At 33.2% G+C, this 18,115-nt stretch overlaps 1 protein-coding gene across 23 annotated transcripts in view; it reads left to right on the top strand.

Annotated features, from left to right (window-relative positions):
• The window catches only part of SUCO (SUN domain containing ossification factor), an 89,692-nt gene that overhangs the window by 43,695 nt on the left and 27,882 nt on the right, over positions 1–18,115 (top strand). For 12 of the 23 annotated variants that reach the window (XR_015143458.1, XR_015143457.1, XR_015143465.1 and 9 more), the window contains exons 10-17: positions 2,059–2,166; positions 4,480–4,585; positions 7,107–7,127; positions 7,328–7,383; positions 8,104–8,195; positions 8,967–9,032; positions 14,868–14,936; positions 15,874–15,964. Coding sequence is in view for 8 of the 23 variants with exons in the window: in XM_086344627.1 (XP_086200753.1) it covers positions 2,059–2,166; positions 4,480–4,585; positions 7,107–7,127; positions 7,328–7,383; positions 8,104–8,195; positions 8,967–9,032; positions 14,868–14,936; positions 15,874–15,964 (609 nt within the window). In the remaining 15 variants the exon portion in view is untranslated. The remainder of the gene's footprint in view (positions 1–2,058; positions 2,167–4,479; positions 4,586–7,106; positions 7,128–7,327; positions 7,384–8,103; positions 8,196–8,966; positions 9,033–14,867; positions 14,937–15,873; positions 15,965–18,115) is intronic. The other 11 variants (XR_015143468.1, XR_015143462.1, XR_015143461.1 and 8 more) reach the window with 1 other exon arrangement.

Below are 18,115 nucleotides of genomic sequence, written 5' to 3'. Positions count from 1 at the left end.
GATTTGTAAATAAAAAGCAAAATCTGAGTCTGATTTTCTTTAATTTCCTCTCCCTGGGGTGGTAGTACAGTGTTTAGGCTTTGGAGCCAGATAGATGTCTCTTTTAACTTTTAACTTTGTTACTTACTTGCTAAATAATTCTTAGTTAGGGCTCTTGATTCTGCCTTTTTAACAGAGACGAATGAACTGTGGTTTGAAAAAGATAGTTAATTTTCTCTGACACAGAAACCTCAAGTTGATATGTGGGGCAGGGGTATAATAGAAAACAATTAAAGGACACATACCACTCCCGAGATGTTGTCCCTGCCTGCATTGCTGTGATGATTTCTTCCTATCACATCCTCATTGTGACCTGTAAGGTGGGAGAAAGCAGAAGTAGAGGTAGCAGCTTCCTTTTGAAGGCTTGACCTGAAAGTTGCACTGGAGACTTCTGCCCATATCCCATCACCATAATTAAGTAACCTTGCCAAGACTGGGAAAAACAGTCTTTGATTAGTGACTATATGCTTGGCTACATCTTTGGAGAGGGGAACAAGTTTTATTTTAAAAAGGCAGAAAGGAAAAATGTGAAGTAACCAATTGAAAGATTCTGTAAAATAGAGATAATCTCCTATGCATTTTGGTTGTAAGAATTAAATCAGAGCATGGACATAAATCATCTAAAATGGTACCTGACACAGACTAAACATTCAGCAACCGTTTAGTTTACTTTTTATCAGGAGCTGTTCTCTGAATCATGGCTGTTCTTATTTACCATCTTCTGGAATTCAGTTCTGTTGCTCCCCAACATTAACACAATATGTTAATTGTAATGCTTTTAATTTAACATTTACTTGTCAGTGTATATAATCTCATTTGATATAATAATTAGTTTATTAAAGTATTGATTAGAGTCCTAGATGTCATGAGTATTTCTTTCCCCAAATGCCAAGCAGAACCATACTGTTAATGTTTTCCTAAATAGCAATATTTTGTGGCATCTTTTCCAGGTCCATGATACGTATCTCAAATATAATTTTTTTTTTTTTTCAAAAATTTCACACACGTGATTTCATATAGTTCCATAATAATCCTTACTTTTCTTTCCCTACCCCTATTTGCCATCCCCTGTTCCGTCTCCCCACTGGTAACCGCTAGTTTGTTCTCTGTACCTGTGAGTCTGCTTTTTTTTGTTTTATTCACTAGTGTGGTATTATTTTTAAAAACAGTTTTATTGAAGCGTACTTGACATATAAAAAACTACATGTAAAATAAATTGTAAAATGTTAAAGTGTACAATTTGATAAGTTTTGATATGTATTCATCTATGAAGCCATCACCACAGTGAAGATAATAAACATAATCTGTCTCCCCCAAAATTTTCTTCATGCTCCTTTATAATTTTTCTCTCCCACCCCTTACCCCCATAGCAATTACAGATCTGTTTTCTATCACTATACATTGGTCTGTATTTTCTATATTTTTATATAAATGCAATATATACTTTCAAGTATCATTTTTAATAGCTGTTTGTTATTTCATTGTCTGAATGGGGCCATAATTTGTCAATCAGTCCTCTGTATTAAACATTTAGGTTGACTTCCCTCCCCCCAGCCCTCACTTTTATAAACTGTGCTTTGATGTGTTTATTAAGATGCATATACAAGGGTGATCATTTGGAGCTGTGTGTCCATAGATTAAATTTCTAAGAGTATATTGCTGAATCAACAGCTGTGGTACCTTTTGAGATAATATGGCCAAACTGCCCTCTAGACTAGTCAGGTGACACTCTTACTAGTTCTTCGTCAAATCATTCCTTCTCCAAGAATGAGCTTTGTCATTAGAAAAGAATCTTTATTAAAAAAATACTGTAGGACAAAATCAGTATTTTTTTCCCCACTAATGCTGTGCTTAGGGAATACTTAGGGGTGTTCTTTCTCAAATCCTCTTCCTTCCTTACATTTTTTTAATGAATAACTTAATGGAGGCCTAGTTTATGTAAGCTGTTAATGTCGTGTTTAATATGAATTGTTATTCTAGTTGGTTTATCTAAATAATTGTCTTGTGCTCTTTTTAAAGGTTTGTTATTGAACTCTGTGAACCAATTCAAGTAAAACAGTTTGATATTGCAAATTATGAATTATTTTCTTCTACTCCTAAAGACTTTCTGGTTTCTATCAGTGACAGGTAAATTCTAAAGCTGGTTTCTATGGAGTTAATATTGGATTTTCAGAATAAAAATTTTAAAATGGGTCATGTTTTAAAACTTTAATTATTTTGTTTTTTGTTTCAATCAACTTGTATCCATTTGGAAGAACAGTAATAATACTGTTGTAGGGTAGTCATTTGTTAGTTTACTTTCATTAACTTATATAGTGCTTATAACAACCCTCTGATGTTATTCCCTTATGAGATGAAACAGAGAGAGATTAAATAGCCTATCTAGGTCACGTGATTTGTGAGTTGGACAACCAAGATCCAAACATAGATCTCTATGATTTTGAAGTCCTTACTTTTAATTATTATGCTGTATTGCTTCCAAACATTTCTTTAAAAAGTTATTAAAAACATATATGAATATTTCATTTTACATCATTTTATAGCATATGATTTTGTTAAGGTTTATTTTAAAAACTTTGGTATATATGTGTGATTATAAGGGAAACATACATTCTAAGGAATTTGGTAGAGAATCCCAGTTCTATCAACGAAAGATACTGTATTAACATTTTAATACGTTCCCTTCCAGTCTTTTATACACATTTATATGTTTATCAGATCAGATCAGTCGCTCAGTCATGTCCAACTCTTTGCGACCCCATGAATCGCAGCACGCCAGGCCTCCCTGTCCATCACCAACTCCCGGAGTTCACTGAGAGTGAGTCTCAGTGAACTCAGTTCAGTTCAGTCGCCATCGAGTCAGTGATGCCATCCAGCCATCTCATCCTCTGTTGTCCCCTTGTCCTCTTGCCCCCAATCCCTCCCAGCATCAGAGTCTTTTCCAGTGAGTCAACTCTTTGCATGAGGTGGCCAAAGTACTGGAGTTTCAGCTTTAGCATCATTCCTTCCAAAGAAATCTCAGGGCTGATCTCCTTCAGAATGGACTGGTTGGATCTCCTTGCATAGTTCTATCAAAAATCAGTTTTGATGCTTACATCTTGAGAATATCCTTTTTTTTTTTTTAAACACATCGTTTTTAATAAATACTTTATATTTTCCTCCAGATGGAGGTATTTGTTCATTCCATAAATGCTTTTTGAGTGCCCGCGATGTTACCATGTAGGATGCTGTTATTTATTTAATCCTTCTTTTATTATTGACTATTAAGAATTTTCTGTGGTGTTTCTTCCCCTACCCTACATGTAGCATTGCCTATATACAGTTTTCAAAATGATTTCTGAAGATCTCTTACTCATTTTTCTTTAACTAACTTTGCTCAGATCATTTCCTTTTTCCCTAAGCCGTAATTTTCTTACCTGTCAAATGAATGTGTTCAGTTATGACAAGTAAAGTGTATTTTTTTAGTGTGATAAGAGAATACTCATTACTTTGAGGGATTCTCTAAATGCTGTAGTAAAGAAAAACAGTAGTTTGGGGCTTTTACATTAGATTTCCTTTAAAATCGGAAAAGCTGTGTAAGTGCTGTGAAATTCAAATATGATAGTAAATGACTTTTTCTGTTTCCCTTTCAACCAGTACTTATGCTTTATATCATCGCACACTTCAGTTCAGTTCAGTCGCTCAGTCATGTCCAACTCTTTGCGACCCCATGAACCGCAGCACGCAAGCTTCCCTGTCCATCACCAACTCCTGGAGTCCATCCAAACCCATGTCCATTGAGTCAGTGATGCCATCCAACCATCTCATCCTCTGTCGCCCCCTTCTCCTACTGCCCTCAATTTTTCCCAGCATCAGGGTCTTTTCAGATGAGTCCGCTCTTCACATCAGGTGGCCAAAGTATTGGAGTTTCAGCTTTAACATCAGTCCTTCCAATGAACACCCAGGACCAATGTTCTCCTTTAGGATGGACTGGTTGGATCTCCTTGCAGTCCAAGGGACTCTCAAGAGTCTTCTCCAGCACCACAGTTCAAAAGCACCAATCTGAGCACACACACACTGGTACATAAAGAGTAGTACCTCATCCTTCCAAAACACTCTCTTGGCTACTTTCTGTTTTAAAGCCTCCAGTTTACTTGGAAGCCCTCTAAAACTCCAAGAGGCACTCCTGGTTCTTTTTGTCTTCTTCTTGTCTTCTATTTGATAGTGTGATTTTTCAAGATAGTCTTTCTTCATAAGGAGAAACCTGTCAGAGTTTAGTTGGAAAAGAAAATGTATTTATTCAACTTGATGCTTAACTCATATTTAAACTATGTTAAGTGAATGTGTTACCTGGAGAGGGGGAAAAAAAGTACAAGATCTCATTTGAAAATGATAGGACCTCTCAATGTGTGATTTATGATTTTCTAAAAAGGAATGTTAATATTTTTTTTTATTTTCTAGATACCCTACAAATAAATGGATTAAGCTGGGTACTTTCCATGGTAGAGATGAGAGGAATGTCCAGAGTTTCCCTTTAGATGAACAGATGTATGCAAAATATGTGAAGGTAATGTTTATCTTTACAGAACTGTGTTCTATAATGAAACATACCTATTATTCATACTTGATACCTCACCTATTTAGAAATAAGAAAAATTAAGAGGAAATGTATTGCTGTATTCCTTTTAATAAAATAATTCTTTCTTGAATATATTATTTTATGGGACAAATACTAATACATTCCCTTTTATGTAACTGGAAACCTAGGCTGGTTTTTTGATATCTTGGCTTTGATGAAATTCCAAATTATAACTCTTAATATTTTTGAAGTCTTGATATAAAATGTCATCTTTATAATATTATGTTTCTTTATATTTTAAAACCTGAATCAGTTACTCACTGCTGTCTTTAAAGCAGGTCTGGTTTCTTATCAAAATCTGATTCTGAGATTTCTATTTTAATGCCCAGTTATTTTTCATTATAGCTTTTTGTCTTTTGTATATTCAGGTGAAATATTATATGTCTAAGTAACAATTTCAAATAAAGTTTTAAGCATTTAAATTCCTGCTGCAACCTAAATGTCCATTGACAGAAGAATGGATAAAAAAGCTGTGGTACATATATATGATGGAATATTATTCAGCCATAAAAGAGAACAAAATAATGCCATTTACAGCAACACAGATGGACCTAGAAATTGTACTGAGTGAAATAAGACAGAGAAAGATAAATATCATGTCATATTGCTTATATGTAGAATCTAAAAAATGGTACAAACGAACTACTTACAAACAGAAATAGAACTACAGATGTAGAAAACAAACTTATGGTTACCAGAGGGTAACGTGGAGGGTAGGAGGAGAGATAAATTGGGAGACTGGTATTGACAAATGCACACTACTATACATAAAGTAGGTAACTAATAAGAACCTACCATATAGCACAGGAAACTCTTCTCAGTACTCTGTAATGACCTGTATGGGTGAAGAATCTAAAAGAGTGTGTATAAAAGAGTGTGTGTATATATATATGTATGTGTGTATATATATATGATAAATTTTGCTGTACAGTGGAAACTAATGCACCATTGTAAATCAACTATACTCTAATAAAAGCCATAAATTCCTACTGCCTCTCTCACCAGTCTTGAGGTGAATTATCTACCAAAATAGAATTATTATCACTCTTGAATTTAGACAAAATATGGGAATTTCTTACTCCTTTTTACTTCTTCCTTTTTTTTTTCTTTATGATACTATAGCCATACCTTAAAGTACAACTGTGTTGTTAGTAAGACCTTTTGGAATGACAGCAGCTCTAATTTTCTTCCTAATTATTTCTTCTTTAAATGTGAAAACTTATACCTACCTACTCGTCTCTTGGGATTTTACTTTCTGTGTCTTTTGTAAGCATGTATTAAATTGGCTTCTGTAAATGGGTAAACTTGTAGTATTCCTACTCTCCATATAAAAATATTTTTATAAAAATGCTGTTTTTAAAGTACAGTTGATATTTTCAGTTAATGATTCAACAGTGTTCAGAAAAATGATGATACATTTTCAGTTTCTTTTTAAAGTGAATTCTGAACCAGTTTAATGACCTTTTTATGTAGCAGTTTCTATACTGTAATGCCAAAAAAAATACATAAAATACTTTGGCAGATGATACAATACCTGATTTTGCAATGAACACAGCTCACATGTTGTGAAATAGTTCCAAGAATCATTCTTTATAGAGTCTACTTTGTTAATAACAGAACATTTTATTAGTGATAACAGAAAAATCCTATATAAAGCTCCCTACTTTGTCTTCTTTATAATGGGAGACTATAGAGCATTTTGATGACTGGTTTTCTTAAAAGCCCTATTTGGTAGATTTAAACCTAAAAGCAAAAAACATTTACTTCTGATTCTTATTTTATATTGATAAATGTTATATAAGTTTACCTGAGTTTTGCTCATCCCAAAAGAATTAAAACCCATATTTTAAAAAATGCTTTTTAATAGCTTATATTTTGAAAATGAATTGATAAATATCCTCTAGTTCTATAAGTTATACTTAAAATAGCAGCATGTCAGAAATCCAAATTTTCCCCAAAATAGTTTGTATATAGTATTGTGCAAGAATAAATATTATTTTTTATTATGTTAATCTTTTTATCAATATGTATGTTCATTAGATATGTATAGCCACATATAGGTATCAATGTATTAATATGTAGGTATATACATGATAACATTTATAATATTTAGTGTAATATAAGACAGGTTATTTCTAGATATGCTTTAATTACTTTTAGAATGCTTTCAGATCTAATGGATAAATAAAACAGCAGCAGTGGATTTTAGGTTAAAGTTAATTTATTTCATTACAGTTGCACTATATTTTCTAGTTGTGATGGTAAAAATAAATGCAAATCATTGCTTTGGTTTCTGCAAAGAAATGAGTACTACAATGTTATCCATCACAGTATATTGCTTTCTATACTTTAATTATACAATATAATTTACAAATATTGAATGTTGCTTATGGCATGTTATTCAGACTTCGGAACTGATTTCTTTTTCTTTTCCTTTCTCTTGCTTCAGATGTTCATCAAGTACATAAAGGTTAGCAACCTTCTCTTTTGCAATATTGAATAATAGGGCATGACATATTATTGCATGGCAAAGCAAAACTTTACAAATACTAGTTTTGGGGAAAATTAGGACTTTATTTTTAGAAATACTGTAATGAAAAAACAATATTTTGTTAGATAATTTCACATACACTGTGCTGGCTTGCCATTTTGTGTGCTTTTATTCTTTAGGTGGAGTTGGTATCACATTTTGGATCAGAGCACTTTTGTCCATTAAGCCTTATAAGGTAATACAGAGCAAAAATATTTACTGAGTGGTTTAAAAAGAAAAAAAGGCAACATAAAAATCCCAGTATATTTAAAGTGAAGAAATCATTTGTTATTACGTGAGATAACACCATAAAAAATATACTGCTAAACCTTTCTTCCTTTTGCATACAGTTTAGAAAAGTGTAAAAATTTAGATAGGAATTTGGCATGTATCATTTCTAATTTTTTTTGAGAATTTATATTCATAATTATATCCTTGAAAAAAGTATTTTAAATTTTTTATGCTGAACTGTATGTATTTTGCAGTTTCATTTTGTATCTATCAGTATGATTTGATAATGACCGTAATAGTATATTTCTGATTTCTTTAAACTGCTATGTAAGTTTCACAATCTGAATAAACCACGATTTGTGAATCCTCCTTAAAAATTTTTTTTTCCTTTGTTAGGAAAAAAGAACCTTCATTTTATATGTTCAGTTTAGCTTGCTTGATATGATGATAATAAATGGAAACATTTTAGGCCAGTAAGTCATTGGCCTATTAGTCATTATATTTTTAAATGCCTTAAATAGATTAACATTGTAATGAAAACAGTGGATTGAGAAAGTCATTGTTTTTGAGTTCAAAGTTAACGATGCTCAAAACAACCAAAATTATTATAGTTTGTCATTTATTATGAAGAGATGAGTCTTAATAAGACATTAATGAAAAACTTCAATGAAATTGTTGTTAACAGGGTTTTTGGCACTAGCATGGTGGAAGAATATGAAGAGATTGCTGATTCCCAGTATCAGTCAGAACGTCAAGAACTATTTGATGAGGACTATGGTGAGTGATTTTTAAAAAGTAACTATTTATGTATATGTTTTTGTTTTTTAAATGGGTAAATGTAGGTCACTTAAAAAGACTGCCATGATGATTAGTCTTTAGTTTATTCCTTGTTTTTAACCCTAGTAACTAATTTTCTCCTAAACCTATTTTCTAAAATAATTTTCTGCTTGTTGATCAGTTATTTGACTTGAAACTCCCTTCCATTACCCCAGTGCTAATAAATTATGGTTATATCCCTATGCCAGGCCCCAAAGCCTATTACTCAAAGGCAACTGACATAGTAGAATTGAGCATGAGTTTCTTTGATTTGCCTTTAGCCTAAGAGCAAGCAAGCAAGCATATTGAGGCATGAGTTTTTGAGAAATTCCCATGAGCCTGCAGAGGTCAGAGAATGTTTTATGACACCTTCCATTTCTATTTTATTAAGTTCTTGTTTTAAGATGTCTTAAACTGTAGTCTGAAAAATCTAATTTTTGCATTCCCTAGTTTTCCCATAAGTGAAGTCATTTACTAGGGGTTGGTAAACTACACTGAAAGCTTGAATAAAAGTCTTATAAATGTGATTAAAATTTTTGCAAGCAGTAGAAATATATTCTTTGGTTATCTGTTTGATAAATGGTTTATGAATTTCCTTTTTTGTGAATGTGCTTTGGATGTATAATGAAAACTGTAAAATTGTTTTGTCAACTGACTTGACATAATTTGTGCTTTTAAACATATCATCTGAGATAATTCTCAGCATAATTAACCTTCATTTTCTCTGAACAGATTACCCACTGGATTATAATACTGGGGAGGATAAATCCTCAAAAAACCTTCTTGGTTCTGCTACAAGTGAGTATTTGGGGGTTTTTCTAGTCACTATTATTAAAGTATATCTCAACTTCTGTTTCCCGGCATATGTGAACATTTTGTTTTGAAGTTTAGGGGGCTCCTTCTGTCTTAGTGTTGAACTTTGAGTTGAAATCAAAGAATACTTTTTTAAAGTATTTTCATAGGAATAAAGTAGAATATATGTAAACAAAGAAGAGAGGCAAAATGCAAACATAGGTCGGTTCTTTTACAAAAAGAAGTAGTTATATTTTTAGGCAAGTTCCTTAGAGTGAAGAATGGGATATGAATTTACTTGGGGAAAGAATTGTTAAAGAGGTCCTAGACCATATAAATAAGAGCATCTAGGTAATCATACTTGGTAGGAAAGGAGTTTATTTTGGAAGTGGTACTCATCAGTGAAATCCTACCAAATGAGGATTTGTTAATGTATGGATATGGTTAGTTTCCTGATTAATTATAAAGCATAAAGGCTGTTCTTATTCATGATAATGGTGATTCCCAAGCAGTAACAATAATAGTGATAATAATACACTCTTTGTAAACTGAAAAAAAAAAGGACTAAGATACTAGTTGTTTAGCTTCTTGTCTTGCCAGCCTATTATCTGAACTTATAGATAGGCTAGCCAAGTAGACTCCTGGAAAGACGTTTACCGACTGACAGTTTATTTTTACTGTTAGAATGCAGGTAGGTGTATTTTACATTTGTTATTTTTGGTTAGTCCCCCAAAATAAGGACTTTTTATTTGGAGGTTAATAATTGAATTTAATGAAAGTAAATCTTAGTAACATAGAAGACGATTTGTGCGTTTTTATTTTACTCTTGAGTTGTTTGAATCCCAGTCTCACTGTCTATATTGTCTTCATAGCTTTTTAAGGTACTCAACCAGTAGTACCTATACTTAGGTAGATATTTGGTGACTACACTATATGAAATTAAGAGTCACTTGTCTTTCTTCTCATCTTTTATCTTTTTCCCTTTCTTCCTTTCTTGTCCTCTCCCTCTCCATAGAAGACTATAGATTTCAGTGGACTTTCTTAGGGAATAGGAAAAAGAATGTTAAAAAATAACTGCATAAAGGGAATGCTTTTATGTAATATTTAACTTTGTTATAGATTAGCTTAATATATTTTTACTCTGTTGCTAGTCAACTGACTTTTTAGATATTATTGATTACTTTTAAGTGTATCCTTAGCAATTTCTTGGAGAAGGCAGTGGCACCCAACTCCAGTACTCTTGCCTGGAAAATCCCATGGACGGAGCAGCCTGCTAGGCTGCAGTCCATGGGGTCGCTAAGAGTCAGACACAACTGAGCGACTGAGCGACTTCACTTTTCACTTTCATGCATTGGAGAAGGAATGGCAACCCACTCCAGTGTTCTTGCCTGGAGAATCCCAGGGACGGTGGAGCCTGTTGGGCTGCCGTCTGTGGGGTCGTGCAGAGTCGGACACGACTGAAGTGACTTAGCAGTTAGCGATTTCTGCTGATGATAGCATTAAAAACAGGTGCCTCATTCGCTGCTATGGGATAGTTTTTTAGGAATGAGACAATGATGCTATTTTATTTAATTGGATGTTAAGATGTTTGTTCTTGTCCTTAAATTTGTAGTTTAAAATTTATATTTTAAATTAAATATATTTATTTATATTTAATATATTTAAAGTTTATATTACGTAATAGTCATCATATCATAATTCAGTAATGCTGATTTAGCTGTGAGGCGGCATTGTTATTTTATGGGGTCAGAAAATAGCCCCAGACTAAAAGTTCTCTAGTTTTTGGTGGTTACTGGGAACAAAGGAGCACCTTCCAGAAGTAATGATTTACTATAGTTTTAGATAGGGGAAAATTTTGTTGATATTTTGCTTTCTTTCTCTATCTTCCTGTGGGATTAACTCCAAGACAGCATTAAAATGTTTTCAGTAGAGGACATTTCCTTATTTGTAATCACTTCTCTGACTGATGTATTATTTTAATTAATGAGACATAGAATTTTTTTAGACCCTATTTTCTGGATCTTTTTCCTTGAAGATATGTTTCTTGGTAACACATTTCATTTTTGTTTCTATGGCTTTCTGGAAGAGCAGTCCATTTACGTTCTGGTGTTCCTAGGTGTTGAAAAATTTTGTATAGTGGAGACAAGGTGGATGGGAGGATATCAGCTGAGCCCAAGTATGAGAGGTTTAAAAAGATATCCATTTCTTGATGTTTCAGAACAAGAGAGGTGGTAGTAGCTGAGTGATAAGACTTTGCTGTTATTAAGTTAATAAGCATGACCTAATACTGCTGCCTTTGATACCTATATCCTTCTGGTTTTCTCTGAATAGTCTAGACTGGTTTTGAGCTTGACCTAGTTACTTTCTCCAATGTAATATAATGTTAGGAAAAAATAACAAGGTGGAATCAGGCCAAAGAGCTCGTCTCTGGCAGTGGAATGTCTGAATTTGACTATAATCATCACCACTTTCTAAATTAGCTTGAAATTGGCCAATTTTGCACCTAATTTATTTTTAATATTTACACAGTGTCTCCAAAACAGAATTCTGTGCCTTTAATTTAAAAGAGAAACTCTTTTTTTCTTTTGCTATTGAGTAATTGGTAGTCACAGGAAATATATGTCACCAGAGTATGTTGCTTCTAATGGGACTTGATTGTCAAAGAGCATGCATGCTACTCTAATAAGCATGCTGCTTATTTAGACATTTTTGATATTATATAATTTACTGAACTTCCAGAAAGGAGAGAGTACTATCTTAGAGCAACATTCTTGGCTTTCTATGTTTGCCAATTCTGGGACTCTTCTGCCTGAATCTTTGTTTACATTCTTGAGCTAGAGCATTTTCATATTTTACATCAACAGAAATTCTTCGTATCAATCTACTCTACTTGTGCTTGGTCATGTGGCTCTTCCAGGCCACTCTCTACTTTGATATTCTTGCAAGTCTGCCTTTACTTCTAAATATGATCTGTATTTTATTAGAGTCATCAGATTTGCTAAGGGCCAGATTTCTGCTTCTCTTTCTGCCTAAGTTTAAGACAAACTGTAGTTTTTGTTTTAAGTCAGAATACTTTTTATGAATGTATTTATTTTAAGATCCTAGAAGGAGTAACAGAGAATGAAGGTAGGTGTGTTGCAGAGTTAGTAGCTCAGTACACATAGGAGGAAGTAGTTTTTTTACTGGTTTGTCTTGTGTTGTAGCATAGGCATTTGGTTTTCTGTATCAAAAAGAGCCATTGGTGTGTTGGGGACTTAGTGTATATAACATGTTGATATTTGGTCCGTAGGAGAGTTTTTCATTCCTAAAGTAATGGGATGGGATGAATAAGTTACCCAATTCAAGAGAAAGGAGTTGGCAAATCCATGAGAAATTGAGAGCAGGTGTCTAGTATCGCACTATATTCCAAATTGTTGCTTTTACCCTTTAGCCTTTCTGAAGGCTTTTCAGTGATTAGATTATGATCGTGACAAGTAGTCATGTGTTTAGATGCAAAGTGAGACTGGTAAGAAAATTCACAAAGCTGCTTTCTCCCAAAAGAAAAAAACTGTATTTGACAGCATTCTGTGAACATAGCAAGATTATTTCTTAATAGGTTAAATGGGCTGAGAAGAATCTGCCAGATTTTGCTTTTGTTACCAAATGGCTCTCTGAAATAATAAACAATATTTTTAAATGATGAGTAGTATGTATAAATCTTCCTTATTTTAGGTACTAGTATAAAAATTTATATTAAAAAGTAGTACTCTAAAACTTCTTTCTCTACACAGATCAACAGATACAGATTTTTAAAGCTTTTAATAATAATACCAAAAAATTTAAATGCAAAAATTTGAAATCTGAAGTAAGATTGCCCTTTGAAGCAAGTATAAGGGACTTAGAATATAAACTTAATTTCAGAATTTGGGTTCTGTGAGCAGTCAATTTTGATTGAACTTCAGCTATCAGGCTAAGTAGAGGATCAGATACTACTATTGAAATATTCAGTGCAGTTCAGTCGCTGAGTCATGTCCTGACCCTTTGTGACCCCATGGACTGCAGCATGCCAGGCTTCTCTGTCCATTACCAACTCCAGGAGCTTGCTCAAACTTATGTCCATAGAGTCATCCAACCATCTCATCCTCTGTCGTCTCCTTCTCCTCCTGCCTTCAATCTTTGCCAGCATCACTGTCTTTTCTAATCAGTCGGCTCTTCACATCAAGTGGCCAGAATATTGGAACTTCAGCATCAGTCCTTCCACTGAATCTTCAGGACTGATTTCCTTTAGGATTGACTGGTTTGATCTCCTTGCAATATTGGTTGACATTAAAATTTGATTTATGAGGAAATACAGAGTTTCCATTGCTACTTAAGTTTTGTTTATAAAGGAATGGAGTTTCCATTTCCTGTTTTTATGCTGAGGTGTCGTTTAGCCTAAGTTCTAAGACTGCTTCTCTGTTTTTACAATTTCCCAGGTGAAAGGACAGGATTGACCTATAATCCTAGATATTTCAAAAGCAAATATAAAGCTTTTGTGTGTTCAAGTAATGATTGGAAACAAAGTACCACTGCTTGTTGTCTTTCAGATTATAGAATCATAGTTATGTAAAGTTTAAAATTAATAATTATGTACTACTAGTTATCACATTTAAAAGTCTAAAATCTCCTATTTTTACCTGTCATAAAACGTATGTTTACAGTATCAGCACCAGGTGACAGTGCTTGGCTTGTTCCCAACCTTCTGAATATGCTAGCTTTTCCTTCTTTAGATCCTTTCCTACTTCTCACATCTCTGGTTTTCATGAATGTGTGATGAAAACTCAGATCTCTTTTAGGAAAGGAAACCAAGATGGAAAAAAGTGATGAGGTTTAATATGTAGCCCCTGCCAGATGTTAGTATTTTAATGGTAGAAAAACCTGGTGAATTACCTTCTAGTAGAATTTCAGAGATTAGATTGGAGTTGGAATTTAATTTCCTGTGAAATTACATTAAATTACTAGAAGGAAGTCGTCTGTTCCAAGCCAGCTTTTTATGGAGTTATGATATTTCGTGGTCCTCATGTATCTTCAGCCATTTATGTAGATATTAAGGTTTGTAGCACTTTACTCATCATTGAGATAACCACTTTGGAAAGAGAGGAAGAATTAGAAAGTATGCAGATTGCTTTACCTACAGCACTTAAGTTTTATGACTTTGACTTTTAATTCATCTTCCTGTGCCTATATTCACCCAGTTCAGAAAAGAATTTGTCATTTATTGTCCATTAAACATTGTTATAAGTCATCAAAGGCATGATTCTATGCAGTGTCAATTTGGGATTTAACCATATTACTTAGATATTTTATATTCATAGTTGAAAATAGTCTTTCTGCTGTCCTTTGAAGAATAATCTTCCTATTTTATTTATTTTTACCTATGAAAGACACATGTTTAGGAAAAGGATTTTTTGTTTGTTTTTGGTTTAAACTGTAGAACCTTTTCTTTAAAAAAAAAAAAACAAGGCTTTTCTGTAAATTATGGGTTGTCACATTTTTTTCCTGTCTCAGTGCAGGCTATATGCTGAATATAACTTGAATCTTGTGATATGCTGAAGGTAGTATTTGCTGAAAGGTTTGGAGAAGTTTTGTAAAAAAAGTATAATTAGATTTTAAAATCCTTCTGAATATAAAAGTTCAGATTTATATATAATACTTTTTGCCTGAAATTTGTATCCTGTATTGGACTAATAGTAAGGTGAGCGAAAAGGTAATTAGTCCAAAAAATGCAAAAGACCATTACAAATGGTTTTTTACTATCTGATATCAGTTATATGAAAATATTTAGGTGTATTAGTATCTTTTTCTGATTGAATTTTGTTTTAGATGCCATTCTAAATATGGTGAATATTGCCGCTAATATTCTGGGAGCAAAAACTGAAGACCTGACAGAAGGTACCTAATCATTTTATGGGTCTTTTAAATATATGATACTCCAGGGGTCTTCCTAGTTAGTAAAATTAATTAATAAGCCAAGCAGTTTGATTTTTTTATTTAGAAATACAGAAACCATTCAAAGGAACTTGCCAATCTTCTATTATTCATTGTTTATTTGAATTTCACAAGTTCTCTTTAATAAATAGGATCTTGTCTATATAAAAATCATTAATTTGATTTTTCACTCTTAACCTGCTGTAGAAGTATTGATTTTATCCCTAGTTCTTTCCTGAGGTTTTGATGCTCTAATGGTTACTTGAAGTATGCTTTTATTTATCAAATAGCAATTCAATTTAGAAAGTAATAGAAATATGAATATTATGAACAAGGGGAAACAATCTTACCCTTTTTTTGTTTTCAAAAATACTTCATTCCATTTATAAAATAAGTCATGGGGTTGTAATATATAACATGGGGAATGCAGTGTGGTGGCAGATGGCAGCTAGACTTATTGTGATCATTTTGCAATGTATACAAATGTCATATCACTACGTTGTACACATGAAAATGGATATAATGTTGTATGTCAAATATACTTTAATAAAATTTAGTTCTAAGTGCAAACTTAAAATGTCCCATTTATTTCTTCTTATTCTCTTTAGTTAACTCCAGTGTCTTATTAATCATGTAAGATTACACAAAACTCATAGTTACTTGCTTTAATTTTCTGAGAAGTTGAGAAAGAATATGCACTACTTATAGTTGTGACTTTCAATGATTATTTCTTTTTAAAAGAACTTGATGGAAAAAAAGAAAAGCAGAGTCTGCAGTAGAAAACCTGTTTGCCTTTTTTCTTCTCCCTTGAAGAATCTAAAGTTCCTTATTTGTTATAGTGAAATTTTCATGGTATAGCTTTTTAAAATTAAACTCAATATGGACATCTTTCTTAAAATAGGAAATAAAACTATATCTGAGAATGCTTCTGCCACAGCTGCACCCAAAATGCCTGAATCAGCTCCTGTTTCAGCTCCTGTTCCATCACATGAGTAAGTTATACTGGGATATTAGAGTTCTATTAAAAGAGAGATATACTTGTACATAAAAAGGTATTTGTGATCTGTGGAAAATGAAAAACTCCGAATCATGGGACAGACATTCCACAGCCACTTAAAACATCTTTGAGTTGCTTTTTGTATACTGGCAGTTCACCGTAGATAGACCAAATGTGCGTTATTTTGATATAGTGTTACTTTTATTATTTACAATACTTAATCTTTTCCTTATTGCAAATAATTAACTCTGCAGGTATAAGTTTGAGGACAAATTTTAAAGACCTGTTTTTATTGAGTTCGGATTTAAAAGCCTTGATTATTTATATATCTGTGCTATGCCTAGAAAGCTATACAGGATACCTGAAATACTTAGAGCAGTGATTTTTAAACGATGTGTTGGTCACACAGCTTACTCTTGGAGTGTTCATTTTCTGAAATTGAATGATACAGGTCTTTCCCCAGGTTGCAGTGGTTACTTTGGGCAGGGATATATATGCGTCAGTCAGTCAGTTCAGTCGTTCAGTAGTGTCCGACTCTTTGTGACCCCATGGACTGCAGCACACCAGGCTTCCCTGTCCATCACCAACTCGGAGCTTACTCAAATTCTGGTCTTTTCTAGACCAGAGGTAGAGGTGATTAAGGTTTGTACCTCAACCTCTGATCTAAAATAGATAGGCTTATTAATGATTTGGGTTATTGGGATAATCTGGTTATAGTTATTATAAATTTAGCTATGTATATTTCATTAGATATACTCCCTGTAAACTTTGACAGACATTTCTCTCAGAGGAACTCTACATAATGAGGCAAGATATTTACATGAAACAGTTCAAGGTAATAAGTAATGAAACCTCAGTGAGCTTTGGAGCTGTAATTTCAAGGTACTATGTTAATTTAAAAATGAGATTTTTGTGCTTTGACGGGCACAGTGTCAAATTTGTGTTTTCCTGAAATATAACATTATGTGTTACTGATTCCTAGATGGTCCTAAGAAATCTCTGGGATAGAAATTCTTGCTGTTTCTAATTATGTGGATCTGTCTCGGTTTTGTAACTAGGTTCTTCAGTGACTAACACATAGTATGTCTTTATTTTTCAAAACTAAATTAATTTTATTTTACACACACACACACACATTTACCCCTTCGTGTGTGTGTGTGTAAATATTTATTGAAAGATACCACATCTGGCTAATGTAGCAGTTTTTACTCTTTTGCTTTAGAGTTTTGTTTTTTAGTAGATATTCTTACATAAGTTTCTTTACTTAATGTTTCTTCATGTATGTTTGTTTTAAATTCTTTTTGATGATTATATGGCAGTCCTCTGAAAAAAATAAAAGAATCCATGATACAGTATCACTCAAAAATTTTTATGAAATGATGACTTACTTTCTTTTCCCAGGTTTGAGTTTCTAAAAGTGTAACTCTGATTAGAGTGTATATAGATGATAGGGCTTCCCTGGTGACTCAGATGATAAAGAATCTGCCTTCAGTGTGGGAGACCTGAATTCGATCCCTGATCTTCTCTGGTTGGGAAGATTCCCTGGAGAAGGGCATGGCAACCCATTCCAGTATTCTTTCCTGGAGATTCCCCATGGACAGAGGAGCCTGGCAAGCTACAGTCCATGGGGTCGCAAAGAGAAGAACACGACTGAGTGACTAAGCACAGCACAACACAAAGATAGTATAACTTAATTTTTACCAAATTATTCAATTTAGTTGTAAGAAATATTGTGTAGAGACTATATACAGCTGTCTATATCTGTATCATCTGTTAAGGGAAGCTTAGCCTAATTATGTTTTAATTTAGTCTGTTTACTATTTTATTATCAACAAAATGAAAGTCCAGCTTTTAGATATTGTCTTTTAAAAAAAATTTTCTGTAGAAAAAAAATTTTTTTTAAATGTGGACTATTTTTAAAGCCTTTATTGAATTTGTTATGATATTACTTTTGTTTTGGTTTTTTGACTCTGAGCATCTGTGATCTTAGCCTCCTGCTGCTGCTGCTGCTGCTAAGTCACTTCAGTCATTTCTGACTCTGTGCGACCCCGTAGACGGCAGCCCACCAGGCTCCCCCGTCCCTGGGATTCTCCAGGCAAGATCACTGGAGTGGGTTGCCATTTCCTTCTCCAATGCATGAAAGTGA

The sequence above is a fragment of the Bos grunniens genome, chromosome 16 (assembly GCF_055505025.1).
Source record: "Bos grunniens cultivar Pamir isolate PY7600 chromosome 16, Bosgru_T2T1.0, whole genome shotgun sequence".
NCBI lineage: Eukaryota > Metazoa > Chordata > Mammalia > Artiodactyla > Bovidae > Bos > Bos grunniens.
This window is presented reverse-complemented; position numbering and strand designations above follow the sequence as displayed.